Below are 16,023 nucleotides of genomic sequence, written 5' to 3' on the forward strand. Positions count from 1 at the left end.
TGGGATAATAATTCAAGAGAGAAGTAGGACCATTTTCTCATAGACCTCTATACAATCAGATTTATTTTTGCCACCAGACAATATGTACATGCAATATGAAAGAAAAACATTGTGCATGGGGTTTGTTGAATCGATGTTATATTGGATGAACATGTTACAGCAGCTCATGCATGTGACAGTACAGGGCATTTTTCAGTCAGTAATGAGTTTTTCTTAACATCAGCTCTGTTGGGATCCGTGACAAAAAAAAAAGGTGAAACATGCACCATCATGTGAACAAACAATGGGGGAACATTTTTTTAACAAACAACTATTGAAGCAGATAAATGTGATCATGTCCCTCCCTTCTTAACTAGAAATAACTTAAAGACACATTTTAACAAATTAATCTCACATTTCCATTTTTAAAATAAAAAACAATTGCATTGATTTATTTTCTGCATCTACTGCTCACCCTCTAACATTATAAGCACACACGATGCATCACTTTTCTTGAACATGAACTAAATTCAAAATCTTTTTGCGGATTTTGGTGAGCTTGAATCCATATATGAGTGGATTCACGATCGGAGGAACGAGCAGATACCCTATTGCCATGAAATTATGGAGGTTTTGAGAGAAATTAACGGAACCAAATCTCATGTACAACACGTCCGAAAGCACGGCCGTCGAGAAGATCATGAGAGAGAATAAATGCGGCATGCACGTCTGCATGAACTTCCCCCATTTCTCCTTCGAGGATTTGCATGTTATTATCAGATACACGTAGGACCACAAGATGAACAAGAAATGTAGGCAATAAAACATGATATTGAAATATGCGACTGCGATATTCGCTTTGGGTTGAGAGCAAGCGAGAGTGACTATCATCCAGTTAACACAGTAGATCCGGTTGATCTGCGAGCCACACAAGCTGGCTCTCAGCAACGTTGCCGTGTTCATAAACATACAATAAAGAGGTAAGAACCAGGAGAGGAAGACATAGATGGAAACTCTCTGTTTTGTCATGACCGTGTGGTACATTAGAGGTCGACAAATGGCCACGTATCTGTCGTACGCCATCAGAGCCAGGATGGAGAAATCACTGCAGGTGGATGAGTGGATCACATAACCCTGCAGCATGCATCCTACGTAAGAAATGACATGCGACGACAGGAGATCCACAAGGAATTTAGGGTAAAAACCAACAGTTCCATACAGCGAGCTGACACACAGGTTACACAAGAAGATGTACATGGGCTCATGGAGGGTTTTATCCATGACAATGGCAAAAATCAGAGCAACATTTCCCCAAAGAATCATCAAGTACCACAGCAGAGTGAGAAAGAAGAGGGTTATTCTTTGTTCAGGTGTAAAATCTAAACCCGACAGAGTAAACAGTGTGATGGCAGAAGCATTTTCCATCATCAGGAAACCTGTTTCATGACAAGGCAAAAGAACGAAATGTCTGCTGCTGTGTGGCCACATGAAGTGACAGTTTCCTCAGGGTTACCGCTACATTATAATCTTTTCTCTGAAACCCACGGCAGAACTGTGGGAACCGAACGGGCCAATCAGCATCGATGTGGAAGCTTCCACAGTGGGACCAAACAACATCGTGGTGACGACAGGCTTTTTTTTTTCTAATGACATAATGAGGTAAAATGTTGATGATCAGTTAATGAGTACTATGACCGTCCTTTTTAAACTTTTCATGGTCGTGTTTTTAAGCACCGGCAGCACAAGGTTATGGGAAAGGTAGTTGTGTGGTTTAATACACAAAAAGTAGGGGTTTAACGATCCGGTACGATTCAAGGATGATATTTGGCTTTCTAGAACGAAATGATTCAATGAATTGAAATCAATACTGTAACGTTATAATTAAATTCAAGGGGCACAGAAACTTTCTGTACGAAAAAATCGATTGACAGTTGTATTCATTTTTTTAGGCTCAAGTCACTCCACCTGATTACTTTTCCTCACAAAAAAAAAAACGGTTCCGGTTCCATTTTCAGATCACTATGAGCTTAAAGCTATGGTCTACAATTTGGAATAAAAAAAAAAACTATCCAAGGCTCCCATTGGCTCGTACCCTCCATCCAATCCCCTCGTCTCCCCTGCTACTCGTCATCCCGCCTCGTTGAATTGTGGAACACTGAGGGGAGGGGTTTGGTGGGGGGGGCTCAACTGATTTTCAGAATGTAGACCATAGCTTTAAGTGACAAGTTTCTCTCGCTGATCTCCATTTAAGTCACGCTAGATCTGAACGAAAATGTGTTTATTTAGAAAATATATAACTTAAAACATTACGCAGTACCTCTTAAACACGTGTTTCTAATCGTTTAACCAGAATCACGGTTTCCTAACCTTCCTAACCTTCTGTGACTGCGCTACTGTTAATAAAGTATAAATACAAATTTTACAAAGTGTAAACATAATCCATATTTACATTTTTCATCACAATGTAATTAGGAAAACAAGTTGGTCATCAAATAACTTCTCACCCAATTCAAGGCAACCGCACTGATCCCATATTGCTCCAATTTATAAATCAATCTATTGTGGTTAATTGTGTCAAATGCTTTTTTTAGATCAACGAATACTCCTGCTGCGTATTGCTTTTTATCTATGGAGTCTGTTATAGTTTCTAAGAGTTCTGTTAAAGCAAGTGATGTTGAATGGTTTGATCTGAATCCGTATTGAATGTTGCTGAGTAAGTTGTGTTTTTCTATAAAACTGTCCAATCTGTTGTTAAAAAGTTTTTCTAGTATTTTTGAGAATTGAGGAAGAAGAGAAACAGGCTTGTAATTTGTGAAGTGGTGACGATCCCCAGTTTTGTACAGCGGTGTTACTTTTGCTAGTTTCATTTTATGAGGAAATTGCCCGGTTTGGAATGATAAATTGAAGATATGAGTGAGTGGTTTAGAAATCCCAACAATAACCCTTTTTACTGTTTTCATATCTATGTCATGACAGTCAGATGACATCTTGTTATTACATTTATTAACAGTTTCTATAATTTATTTTTCTTCTATTGCTCTGAGAACCATAGAAGAAGGATTTACTTTTAACTCTTTCTCTAACAGGTAATGTTACAGCTAGCAGCAGTAGAAGTACTTAAAATTGTTTCTAAAGTAAAACTATTAATATGCTAAAAGTGCTGCATTCAAACTGCAGAGTGAAAGAGATGCATCATAAACACAATGTTAAATATAAAATCTAGGATGATTCTGGATAGTTTAATGGATAATTATACGTTATAATATAGTTGTTAAATGCCGTGAGTCAACATTGAATTTGCAAAGTAACCAATGATATTTCTCTGTCTAGTTAATGTCATACTACAAAATGTTTCTCTGAAGTAGAAGTACACACTTATTAGTAGGCTATACAGCTGAGATGCATCTTTCTAAGTGCTTTTGTGAGTTATTTAGGGGGTACAATGAGTTAGAATAGTAACATAATTCAATACAATACATAATTAGTAATCATAATAAATCTATAGCTGTTTGGAGCCCTTTTAGTTTGGGCTCCCAGGTTTCAGGTTAACGTTGTACTTCATATATAAATGAAGTAACCACTTAACTTATGCCATAAGACCAACTTTGATGATGGGGATTAATACAGTTGAACTCTTTCTTACTTTCACTTAAATTAATTTTATTCTTGAATATTAGATATTTTTCTCAGGGTTTTGGCAGGTTAAAACAAGTGCAACAGTGAGTTTATGAACCAGATTATATGTATAATCAGGAATGTATCTAAAGTATTTAAAATAAAGTATTCAATGCCTGTTAGACTATGTAATGTGACTTTTAATAACAAACTCTCTGACAATAAGCATCTGAAAAATATCCAACCAACTTGGAGTTGTTTTATTTAATTACAACATTGAAAACTTCTCTTCACATTTATCTAAATGACAGATTCAAACAACAATAGCATTCAGTATTCACCCCTTTGATTGCAACACACATCACTACTGACTCTCGTTTCTTAATTGGTTTCTAAGCACAACATCCTAAATATACATTTTCTTATTTCTGGTAGCTTCAGGCCGTACATGAGAGGGTTAAGGATGGGAGGAATCACAACAAACTCCAGCGATAAAACTATTGCCAAGTATGGATTCAGCTCCTCGAGGTTAATTCTGCTGAGAGTGATGTCACAAAACACGGTAAAGGAGTAATTGATGAACGTCACAATGTGCGGCAGGCAGGTCTGAAACACTTTGCTCTTGAACTTTGAGGAGCATCTCCTGCAAATGAGAATGATTCGTATGTACGTATACAGGACGAACACCAACGGCAGACAGATCGTGCTTATGGTCATGAACATGCCAATGAGGTTATTGATGACAGTACTGACACATGACAGCTTTACGACGGGCCAGTTGGCACAAAATACCTTCGGGATCTTATTGCCACACAGTGGAAGTCTGTAGGCCAGATAAACACACGGTGCAACAGCGAAGACAGGATGGATCCACGCAAAGGTAATTAACTTGGAGAGCATCCTGGGGCTTATTTTATCATGGTAATGCAAAGGTTGACATATAGCAACATAGCGATCATAGGCCATGATGCCCAAAAGGGTGAGCTCATAGGCCCCATAGGTGTAAATGATGTAGGTCTGAATGAAACAGGCTGATCGTGGGATCAGGTGAGTGTCGGAGAGGAGGTCTCTCAGGAATCTGAAGAAGAAGCCGGCAGAGCCGTACAGAGAGTTAATGGACAGGCAGATGATAAAAATGTACATTGGCTCATGTAACGTTTTCTCTCGTAATATCACCACTATTATGACGAGATTGGCCGTGACAATGAAAGCGTACAGCAGCAGACAGAGGACAAAAGCTGGATAGCGGTAGTTGCCTATTTTCACAAACATAGTGAGGTTAAAATACGGCGGGTTAGTACTGTTATCCATTTACCCCAGACAGCAGCAGACACTGTTTTATGAATAAAAGACAATTCTACAGGTGGATATCAACAGTTTCAATGCAACTCCTTGTTACCTGTTTGAGTCAGTTGGGTTTGGCATTAGTTCAGTGAACCAAATGAAAGAACAGTGATAAACAGCAAGAAACACACATTCATAATCAACAAGTTAAACATGAAATTAAGTTCATTCCTAATGGATATAGATTCTCAACTGTATTTACTGAAAAAACCCTAAACGTTCTACATGTTGTCCGTGTGTGTTCTGGCAGCTGAAACCACTGTGGCTTCAGTGGAGCTGCTGAGAGCCTGATTATCTTGAAACACATAGTTACGTCACCCCATCTCTCTGGGATCGACAATGGAAAATAGGTGTCTGTAAAAGAAAAAAAAAAAAAAACATTAAAACAATTTGGATACTCACTTCTCATTATCATTTCACTCATCGTAATAAAGATTGTTTTGACGATGAACATTACCAACAAACTGTAATGGCAGTATCAGACTAAAGTTGATATGAAATATTGACATCTGGTTTTCCCACTAAATTCTGCTGGTTTAGATTTGAAAGTCGTCTGATCACAAGTCAGCTATCATTTTTTATTTTTATCAAAAATATCGATACCAGAAGTGACTTCAAAGCAACCCGGCCAGCCAGATGGTTTGTTACACAGAACCATCTGAGAAGCCGACATTAGCTGTCACCAGCCTAATATGACCTGATGATACGTTAAACATGGCAACATTTTCCCCGTTTAGCATGGTAGCATGCTAAGATAACCTGCTATCACGTTCAACATGGTACTGTTGGGACCTAACCGTTAGGACTACACAATGCGGCCTACAAAGCCTACACAATGCGGCCAGACAAAGAGACAAAGGAGATAAAAAACTACAACCACCATTTTAGTGTCACCTCCACCTGGTCGCGAGATCTGACGTCACACAACTGGTGCCCTATTGGCTGGCAACTGCATGGGACTCCAGGGGGTCCCCTGGACCAGCCGTGAGCTATAAATCCCGCGGCCACTAGAGAAACTCTCTCTCTCCAAAGTAACTCGCGTTACAACAGGAGGTGAAGATTACGTCTGCAGCGTTTCCCTTTGTCCTAGGCCGCAGTCTTTCCCCCAAACTCGCTGGACGAGCAACAGACTGTTTACCCCTCTTTTTCTCTACTCGTTTTATTTTTCTTTTGTTTATCATTTTGGATCCCGAGGAGACCACCGCGACAGCGCGACTCTCCCGTTCCCCGCGGTAAGAAGAAAAACTTTCTCTGTCCCAGCTGCCAGCAGAACGGATAACTCGACCCGTCTTTGTCTGAAATCAGCTGACTAAATCGCCGAGCCCCGCGATTGTTCATCATTTCCCTGCAGAAGGAAGAATAACTAACGGTTTTCTTCAACCAATTGGATCCAGCGCTGAACGAGCGCCCACGAACTACCGTCCGTTGCCGGCGTCAAGGAACGCCATCACCGCACGGGACGAAACCCTCACATCGACGCATCTCACATCTACAAAAGTAAGAGGCTATTTGTGTGGGCAGAAGCAGAGATTCGATAGTGTAGGACATGCTTGTAATTCTTGCTAACGTGTTTTAAGATCTGATCGCGGATCGCCGAGTCCGTTTGTTCATGTGCTGCTGTATGTGAATGCTGATCGTGTACCCACGCAGCTGGGTTGATTTCTGTAACAGTGTTTCCGACTAACCTCCGCCATATTCGCGAGCTCAGAAAGCCTCTACTATCAGTTAAAAGACCGGTCTCGCGGAATAAACGCCAGTTCATTCACGCAAGCCCGTGTGGTAGCGGCACGGCTTCTGAGACTCAGAATATCGCTCGCGCATTCTCTCTCTTTGTTTGTGCCCCGCTAACACACACACACACACACACATACACGGCGCACACACGTGTCCTAAGCCAGCTGTTCCCGGCGGACGCTAGGGACATAGCTACATCTGGTGGCTACATACGGCTATCTCTCTCTCTCTCTCTCTCTCTCTCTCGCTACTCCATCGGATGTCAGTGGCTCCACCCCTGAACGCTGCGAGGAATAGCTCCACCTCTCTCTCTCTCTCGCTACCCCATCGGACGTCAGTGGCTCCGCCCCTGAACGCTGTGAGGAATAGCTCCATCTGGTGGCCGCACATAGCCATCTCTCCCTCTCTCTCTCTCTCTCTCTCAACACACACGCGCACACACACGCACGCACGCACATGCACACGCACGCACTCACACACATACGCACACACTCCACGTGTGTCTCTCCCTTTGTTTAGCTTAGCTTTGTGTGTTAGGTAGTTAGGTAATAAGGCTTTGTTAATTGCAGTGTTATTGATTGTGATCATTATTACTGATTTTAATAAATCTTATTATATTATAACTAGCGGTCTCTTGTGCTTGTTGTGTATATGTCACTGGATAACAGCAGGTTGTGAAGGCTAGTGCTTGAATTTCACGCCCTTCTTAATTGTTAGATTGTTTTTATGCTTCCATGCCAATGATCACGATGATTGGCATGTGAGTATAAAACCTTTATATTGAGACTGAATACAGTTTTAGGTTATCTTTTCCCTGATCCCAGGGTGGTGCCCCGTTTATTCATGATTATATCATGATAATATATTAAATATAATTATTAATATCGATAATCATATTGATATTAATAATTAACTGTTGATAACCAAATCTGCTCCTGCTACAACCCCAACATAATTGGTGCCCCAATTATGCACAATAACCTGAGAGGTATAGTAATAATAATAATAGTAAATATTATTATTATTAATATTGTTTAGAAATCGATTTTCAAGGATCGATTTGTTGTTCCCCATTACTATTTGCCAAGCAAGTACAGTTGAGGGTTGCATATGCATGTTGTGATTAGCCATTTATTGTTTAACAACAATACTAACAAACACAGGATTAGGGATACTAAGACGCGTTATAACACTGTTATCACTCACCAGAGGTGCTAGAGACACCTCACTACCAGTCCACAGACTGTAGAAGTGTATTAACATTTCCATTGTAAGTCACAGGTCGACGCCGCTCACCTGTGCACCCACATCAGCATAACAACATATATTCTTTTTCGCTGTTAAAACCAAACAAGCGAAGCCACCGGGTTCTGCCTTTTACTAGAGGTAAAATGAGCAACTACGGCCCGAAAGAACAAGGAGCTGAGGCTCCCCAGGTATCAGTCGACGCAGACCTGCAGGATGCGGTCGCTGGTCTCCTCCACCTGTCCCTTGAGGACAAGGAAAACCTTGAGCACTACGATGTAGTGACATGCAATGATCAACTGCAGGAGCTTGTTGAATATGTTAATCACCCGTCAGGAAACCACAACACACAATCGCTGACGTGGTGGGTCGAATCCTCCTCCTGTCTCAGCGCAGAGCACAACTGCAGAAAGCTGAGGATGAGGAGTTAATCAATCGACTGGGTCATGCGACCACCTCCCTGCGACAGGAAGTGGCCGAACTGAAGGTGGAGAGGGAGGAAGCCCTCCGCAGGCCGTGCAGGGAGGAGGAGAGAGAACTCCAGGAGGAAACTCAGGCTGCCCAGGTAGGTACACCCCCAGACACGGATATGCCTGACCTGTCGGACCTTGAAACCGCGCCCCCCACGGACGCACACCGTCCCATGCGCAGGGAGAGACTTGTACAGTCGGAGGTGACCCGAACCATGCTCTCCCTAGGTAAACCACTTCAAATTGAGCCCTGCCACGTTAGCATCACCAGCTACACGCAGGACAGGTCACCCATCACAGAACGTGCGTGGGTGGACCTCACGTTTCAGGGAGTCACTCTTGTGCACCCCATCCACATTTGTGCCATTGACACCGAACCACTTCTCATTGGTCAGGATCTCCTGGACCGGCTGGCACCGCTTATCGACTGCCATCAGGGGCGCATCTGGGCTCAGGTCGAGACGCCAAAACCGCTCCACCCCTCAGGTGGCCTGATGGCCTCCGATGAACGAGTCGCCGTCATCCAAGAGTCCAGAGACCCTCTACCAATGCAGATGCCTTTTCCAGAGCCTAATCCTGGCTCTGCTCAAACCGCACAGCTTGTGAGCCCACAACTCCAAGCCGGCGACTTGAGTGCTTTCCGACACCACGGATCCTTCCTGTGTCCGCTGGAGAACCGAAACCCAGCACTTTACAGCCCTCATCTGGTTGGCGGTGTGCATCTCAATGACACCCATGTCCCAGAAGCGATCCTGGGGCTTTGGTCAGAGAAGACAGCCGTCAGTCAAGATCTGTACCACCATCTGTGCCAGCATCAACCTCTCCCAGTTTTCGCGCCTCTCAACCACCACCTCCTTTCTGCAGAATCACCGCAGACCCTCCTTAAGGCGGTGGGAGTGTGTGCCCTCTCGATCCGTATTGGGAAGAAACAGGTTGACCATTTCATAAGCATAGTGCCCAAACTACATCCACCATTCCTTTTAGGTGCTGATATTCTGGTCAGACTTGGCACCAAACTGGACACGGTCAATCAGATTCTGTGGTCCCAGGCTAATGCTAAGAGCGAGCCCCTGCCCATTGAACTTGAACACCTGACATCAGGCCAAACCATCCCAGAGGCATGTCAGGTTGCCAGCGAAGTTGACATGATGGTCCCTGCCAGGACCGCAGGTGTCCCCATCCGGCTCGCCATCCTTAAGGGACAGAAGATGCCTGGCTCCCAAGCATTCTTCCAGCCCTTACCCCATTTCTGGGAACTTAACCTTACAGTCTGTGGCATGCCCCTGCTTGAGTTGAACAATCGTTCAACCTACATCCTGGTCCAAAACTTGACGCATGCCCCAATCCAGGTGGGAGCACGGAAACCAATAGGGATGCTGGTCGACAACTCTTTCCATGACTTTGAACTGACCATACCAGTCATAGGAGAGTTACCTCCCTCCCTAGCCAGGAGTAAAAACTTAGACAATGTCCTTTTCACATTCCCAACCGCAATGATGACCATGGCCCGTCATGAAACCCTTCACGGCGAAGCCATTTGTGGCACAGCACTTGGAAAAGGGGGTGATCTGGTCATCTACGCATTAACGACTCAATCGACCGAAGCGACCTCAGGTGAGACACACCAACCACCTGAGGAACCCTATTCGGGCTTTGAGTCTGAGATAACCCAACAGCTTGCCAAAGCAGATGCCCTCACTACCGAGGACCAGAGAGATGCGCTACGGAAGTTGTTCCACGACTTCCAGCCGATCTTCTCCCGAGACTCGCAGGACTGTGGGGAGACCCAAATTCACACGGTCCGCATCCCCACTGATCCGAATGCGCCACCGACCTTCGTACGCCAGTACAGGATCCAAGAGAAGCAAATCATCCGGGAATGCAACTCAACATATATTCCTTTAATCTGGCCGGTCTTGAAACCCACTGGGAAATGGCGCCTCACCATCGACTACCGGCCACTGAACAAACAGGTTCCTCTCTCCCGCTGGCCCATGATTCACCTGGATCAGGAGCTAGCTAAGGTCAAGGGAGCCCGCTTCTTCTCAACGGTAGACATCGCTAATGGTTTCTGGACAATGAAAGTTGATCCAACAGACCAGTATAAGCTTGCCTTCTCCTTTGGGAACCGCCAGTATACTGGGAACCGCTGTCCTTTTGGGTATTCGAACTCCCCCGCCGAGTTCAACATTTTCCTCCACAAGGCGATGAGTGACGCGGCTGCACGCGGTAACCTCATCTATGTGGACGACATCCTCATGAGGAGTCGAACCTTCGAGATCGTCGGTAAGCTATCACCAGTGGCTTACCGCATCAGGGTCTCACAACCAAGGCACCCAGCCACACACAAGTGGGTTCATGCGAATCAGAGCAAGCCCTACAAACCTGTCACACCTCTTAGAGATCGCAGTTGCCGCACCCAAAAGGGGGAGGCAGTCTCCCTCATACCCAGGAGAAGACTCACCATGGCCACAGCAGGGTAACCGCATGCACTAACACCTAAACATCAAACCCTTCTCACAGTGACAACAACTGCAGAACTTAGGCAACACCCCCTCAGGGAATCATAGCCACGGTCAACTTACACTCCAGCCTGCTCAATAACACCTTACATGCCTTAGATGCCTGGTCACGAAAATCCTCCAATCCGCTATTACAACTGTGGTGCAACCTTCATAAGTGCGTTTGGTTTATGGTCTTGGCAATGCAATCCCGATCTCAGTAGACCCCAGGAACCTGGGCATAAGATTCATCCTCAATCTATCTATCATAGGGAAACAGGATACGCATAGGCTAAAGCCATACTAAATGTTAGGTTCTGTAGAGATACCACACACATCCCACAGGCTAACTCCAACCTCTTCCCGGAGTAAGCCTAGCGACCACTAACCCCTTTTCCTTTTCCTCGCTTTCCTTCCGTCTTTGTTCTGTTTTTCATAATAGGAATGGGTCCTGTTTGAAATTTCCTGAATGAAATGATAATGCTGATGTTTGTATAAATTGTGCCTTAGTGATGTTTAATATAGGTTAGATAGTTAGAAGTCTCTGCCCAGACTTTGCCTCAATCTCTGTCCAGACAACGCCTCAATCTCTGTCCAGACAACACCTCCATCAAAGTTATGGACTTTAACCTGAATGAACTGTTTAACCTCTTTTCCATGGAATATACAGACTGTTTGGACTCCCACGTGTTTCAAGGAATACATGGACGGTTCGGCCCTTATGTTGCTCCGAAGGTTGCGTCCCACACCTCAACCTTCAGACCAAAAGGGGGACTGTTGGGACCTAACCGTTAGGACTACACAATGCGGCCTACAAAGCCTACACAATGCGGCCAGACAAAGAGACAAAGGAGATAAAAAACTACAACCACCATTTTAGTGTCACCTCCACCTGGTCGCGAGATCTGACGTCACACAACTGGTGCCCTATTGGCTGGCAACTGCATGGGACTCCAGGGGGTCCCCCGGACCAGCCGTGAGCTATAAATCCCGTGGCCACCAGAAAAACTCTCTCTCTCCAAAATAACTCGCGTTACAACAGGAGGTGAAGATTACGTCTGCAGCGTTTCCCTTTGTCCTAGGCCGCAGTCTTTCCCCCAAACTCGCTGGACGAGCAACAGACTGTTTTACCCCTCTTTTTCTCTACTCGTTTTATTTTTCTTTTGTTTATCATTTTGGATCCCGAGGAGACCACCGCGACAGCGCTACTCTCCCGTTCCCCGCGGTAAGAAGAAAAACTTTCTTCGTCCCAGCTGCCAGCAGAACGGATAACTCGACCCGTCTTTGTCTGAAATCAGCTGACTAAATCGCCGAGCCCCGCGATTGTTCATCATTTCCCTGCAGAAGGAAGAATAACTAACGGTTTTCTTCAACCAATTGGATCCGGCGCTGAACGAGCGCCCACGAACTACCGTCCGTTGCCGGCGTCAAGGAACGCCATCACCGCACGGGACGAAACCCTCACATCGACGCATCTCACATCGACAAAAGTAAGAGGCTATTTGTCTGGGCAGAAGCAGAGATTCGATAGTGTAGGACATGCTTGTAATTCTTGTTAATGTGTTTTAAGTTCTGATCGCGGATCGCCGAGTCCGTTTGTTCATGTGCTGCTGTATGTGAATGCTGATCGTGTACCCACGAAGCTGGGTTGATTTCTGTAACAGTGTTTGCGACTAACCTCCGCCATATTCGCGAGCTCAGAAAGCCTCTACTATCAGTTAAAAGACCGGTCTCGGGGAATAAACGCCAGTTCATTCACGCGAGCCCGTGTGGTAGCGGCACGGCTTCTGAGACTCAGAATATCGCTCGCGCATTCTCTCTCTCTTTGTTTGTGTCCCGCTAACACACACACACACACATACACGCCGCACACACGTGTCCTAAGCCAGCTGTTTCCGGCGGACGCTAGGGACATAGCTACATCTCTCTCTCTCTCTCTCTCTCGCTACTCCATCGGACGTCAGTGGCTCCGCCCCTGAACGCTGCGAGGAATAGCTCCACATCTCTCTCTCTCTCGCTACCCCATCGGACGTCAGTGGCTCCGCCCCTGAACGCTGTGAGGAATAGCTCCATCTGGTGGCCGCACATAGCCATCTCTCCCTCTCTCTCTCTCGACACACACGCGCACACACACGCACGCACACACATACGCACACGCACGCACGCACACACATACGCACACACTCCACGTGTGTCTCTCCCTTTGTTTAGCTTAGCTTTGTGTGTTAGGTAGTTAGGTAATAAGGCTTTGTTAATTGCAGTGTTATTGATTGTGATCATTATTACTGATTTTAATAAATCTTATTATATTATAACTAGCGGTCTCTTGTACTTGTTGTGTATATGTCACTGGATAACAGCAGGTTGTGAAGGCTAGTGCTTGAATTTCACGCCCTTCTTAATTGTTAGATTGTTTTTATACTTCTATGCCAATGATCACGATGATTGGCATGTGAGTATAAAACCTTTATATTGAGACTGAATACAGTTTTAGGTTATCTTTTCCCTGATCCCAGGGTGGTGCCCCGTTTATTCATGATTATATCATGATAATATATTAAATATAATTATTAATACCGATAACCATATTGATATTAATAATTAACTGTTGATAACCAAATCTGCTCCTGCTACAACCCCAACAGTACATATTGTACCGCCTTTGAATTTTAGCATGCTAAGATAACCTAAAATTAACATGATGAACGTGGTACACATTAAACTTGCTTAGCATGTTGGCATGTTAAGATAACCTGATAACCTGAAGCAGTGGCGCCGCCAGCCGGAATCCTGTACGCACTGTGCGTACTTTTTTTGAAGGTGTGCTAGATATTTAAATTTCAGCGGGTGACACCAAACAACGTCTGCCCAAGCAAGTCAGAGCTTTTCTTTCGCTCACACAGTGACCTGGAGAGACGCAGCCGCATTTGAGAGGACGATCGCGCGTGTGTGCGCAATTACGCATAGCTTGTGTTGGTCCCTCTCCACTACACAATACAGCTCGGCTCTAGTCTCGTCACCTCTCTGCTGCTGAGCAGTGTGGGCCGAGCCGATGCATGTCTCTCTCCCCGGGCCGGGAGAGTTATCATACCGTACTGTGCGTGTGTGTCCAAGCGTGTGTGTGCGTTCGTGGAGTGCTCACAAGCGTGCGCTTGTGTTTAGGGCGGGGATGGAGGGCACAAAAAGAATATTTGCACTGGGGCCTATCACCATGATATACGCTACTGATTTCATTGATACTGAAAACATTCGATTTTGTCTTAAAAAAGTATTTTTCTATTTGTTGTTGTATTTTGCCGTTTCTGTGCGTACATTGAAATTGAATCCTGGCGGCGCCACTGACCTGAAGAACATGGTATCCACTTCCTTCTAAGCATGCTAACGTGCTAAGGTAACCTGAATAAAATTATACTTGCTTAGCATCAACATGTTAGCATTGTAATTTTCAGTATGTTATCACAGAGACTTTAGCATTTAGCTAAAAGCATCGCTGTGCCTATGAAGTACAGCTTCATAGAAGTGCTAGCATGGCTGTAGTAGCGGTTGTATTTCTATAGATCCACTCATGTTTCATGACTATAGGCACCATATCATGGCAACACATCATTGCTGTAACGCTTGCCCCTGGACGATGTTGGGACTTTGAAACTGTATTAACTCTGAAAATAATGAGCGTATTCTAGTCCTGCTCAATGTGTTAAGTGTCCTGAGATGACTTCTGTTGTGATATGACACTTAAATAAAATTGAATTGAATTGAACACCTCACTGAACTTCATAAATGAAACATGTTAAAATAGTTAGTGCTGTTGTTTTTTTCTTTAAATCGCCACACTTAGGTAGGTGGGCGAGGTGTTGGGACACGATGAACTGTACAAATGGAGATAACATTTTGTGTTTATGTATCTACAGGACAGTATAGTAAAGATTCCTCATCATAAAGCATCGGTGGAACCTCAAAGAGGTCCTCAACTCATAGAGCCCCAGTTATATTTGTATCTCCTGTCTATGTCTTGTACGTCCCGGCTCATCACTACAGGGAACGGGGATTTGGTTTTGTCAGTAACTGGTCTTCTTTCTGGGGCCTTCCCTTGTCTACGGCAAGTTTGATATCAGGGACTAAACATTCGTGTGGATTAGGATTTCTTAGCTTAGTTAATATGTCCAGTAAGGAGAAACAAGTTGTTGTCTTTCACTGAATATGTGTCAGATATAGTGATTATAGGGCCCCGAGCAAAAACCATCTAGCTTTACTTTTTACCGTTTCTCTAACAGGTAATGTTCCATCTGGCAGCAGTAGAATTACTTAAAATGTCTCTAAAGTAGATCGTATTACTATGCTAAAAGTGCTGCATTCAAACTGCAGAGTGAAAGAGATGCATCATAAACACAATGTTAAATTTAAATTCTAGGATGATTCTGGATAGATTAATGGATAATAATACGTTATAATTTAGTTGTTATGTTGTGAGTCAAAATGTAATTTGCAAAGTAACCAATGATATTTCTCTGTTCAGTTAATGTCATACGACAATATGTTTCTCTGAAGTAGTACACAGTTAGTAGTAGGCTATACAGCTGAGATGCATCTTTTTAAGTGATTTTGTGAGTTATTTAGGGGGTACAATGAGTTAGTATAGTAACATAATTCAATACAATACATAATTAGTAATCATATTAAATCTATAGCTGTTTGGAGCCCTTTTAGTTTGGGCTCCCAGGCCCAGGCTGTAGGTTAAAGTCATACTTCATATATAAATGAAGTAACTTAACTTATGCCATAAGACCACCTTTGATGATGGGGATTAATACAGTTGAACTGTTTCTTACTTTCACAATTAATTTTATTCTTGAATATTAGATATATTTCTCAGGGTTTTGGCAGGTTAAAACAAGTGCAACTGGATATACCAAGCAATTGAACGGCACTGAGCTAGAGATACAAACACCTTTTTTTTGCTTCTAAGAGGAACCCCTAGGAAAGGTTTTAGAATAATCAGTTACTTTATGAACCAGATTCTAAGTAACCGAGTATAATCAGGAATGCAGCTAAAGTATTAAAATAAAGTATTCAATGTCTGTTAGACTATGTAATGTGACTTTTAATAACAAACTCTCTGACAATAAGCATCTGAA

At 43.8% G+C, this 16,023-nt stretch overlaps 2 protein-coding genes across 2 annotated transcripts; both read right to left on the reverse strand.

The window, feature by feature from the left end:
- Window positions 1-483: 483 nt before the first annotated feature.
- On the reverse strand, window positions 484-1,407 carry LOC311021517 (olfactory receptor 52E8-like; the record flags this gene model as incomplete). The annotated part of the gene is made up of 2 exons (XM_084022118.1): window positions 484-1,204; window positions 1,313-1,407. The coding sequence occupies 2 exons, from the start codon at window positions 1,405-1,407 to the stop codon at window positions 484-486; spliced, it is 816 nt and encodes a 271-aa protein (XP_083878244.1).
- Window positions 1,408-3,975: 2,568 nt separating this feature from the next.
- Window positions 3,976-4,905, reverse strand: LOC311021518 (olfactory receptor 6N1-like; the record flags this gene model as incomplete). Its single annotated transcript, XM_084022119.1, has 1 exon — window positions 3,976-4,905. One exon carries the CDS (start codon window positions 4,903-4,905, stop codon window positions 3,976-3,978), a length of 930 nt encoding a protein of 309 aa, XP_083878245.1.
- Between the last annotated feature and the right edge of the window lie 11,118 nt (window positions 4,906-16,023).

The sequence above is a fragment of the Eutrigla gurnardus genome (assembly GCF_963514095.1).
Source record: "Eutrigla gurnardus genome assembly, chromosome: 12".
Classification (NCBI taxonomy): Eukaryota; Metazoa; Chordata; class Actinopteri; order Perciformes; family Triglidae; genus Eutrigla; species Eutrigla gurnardus.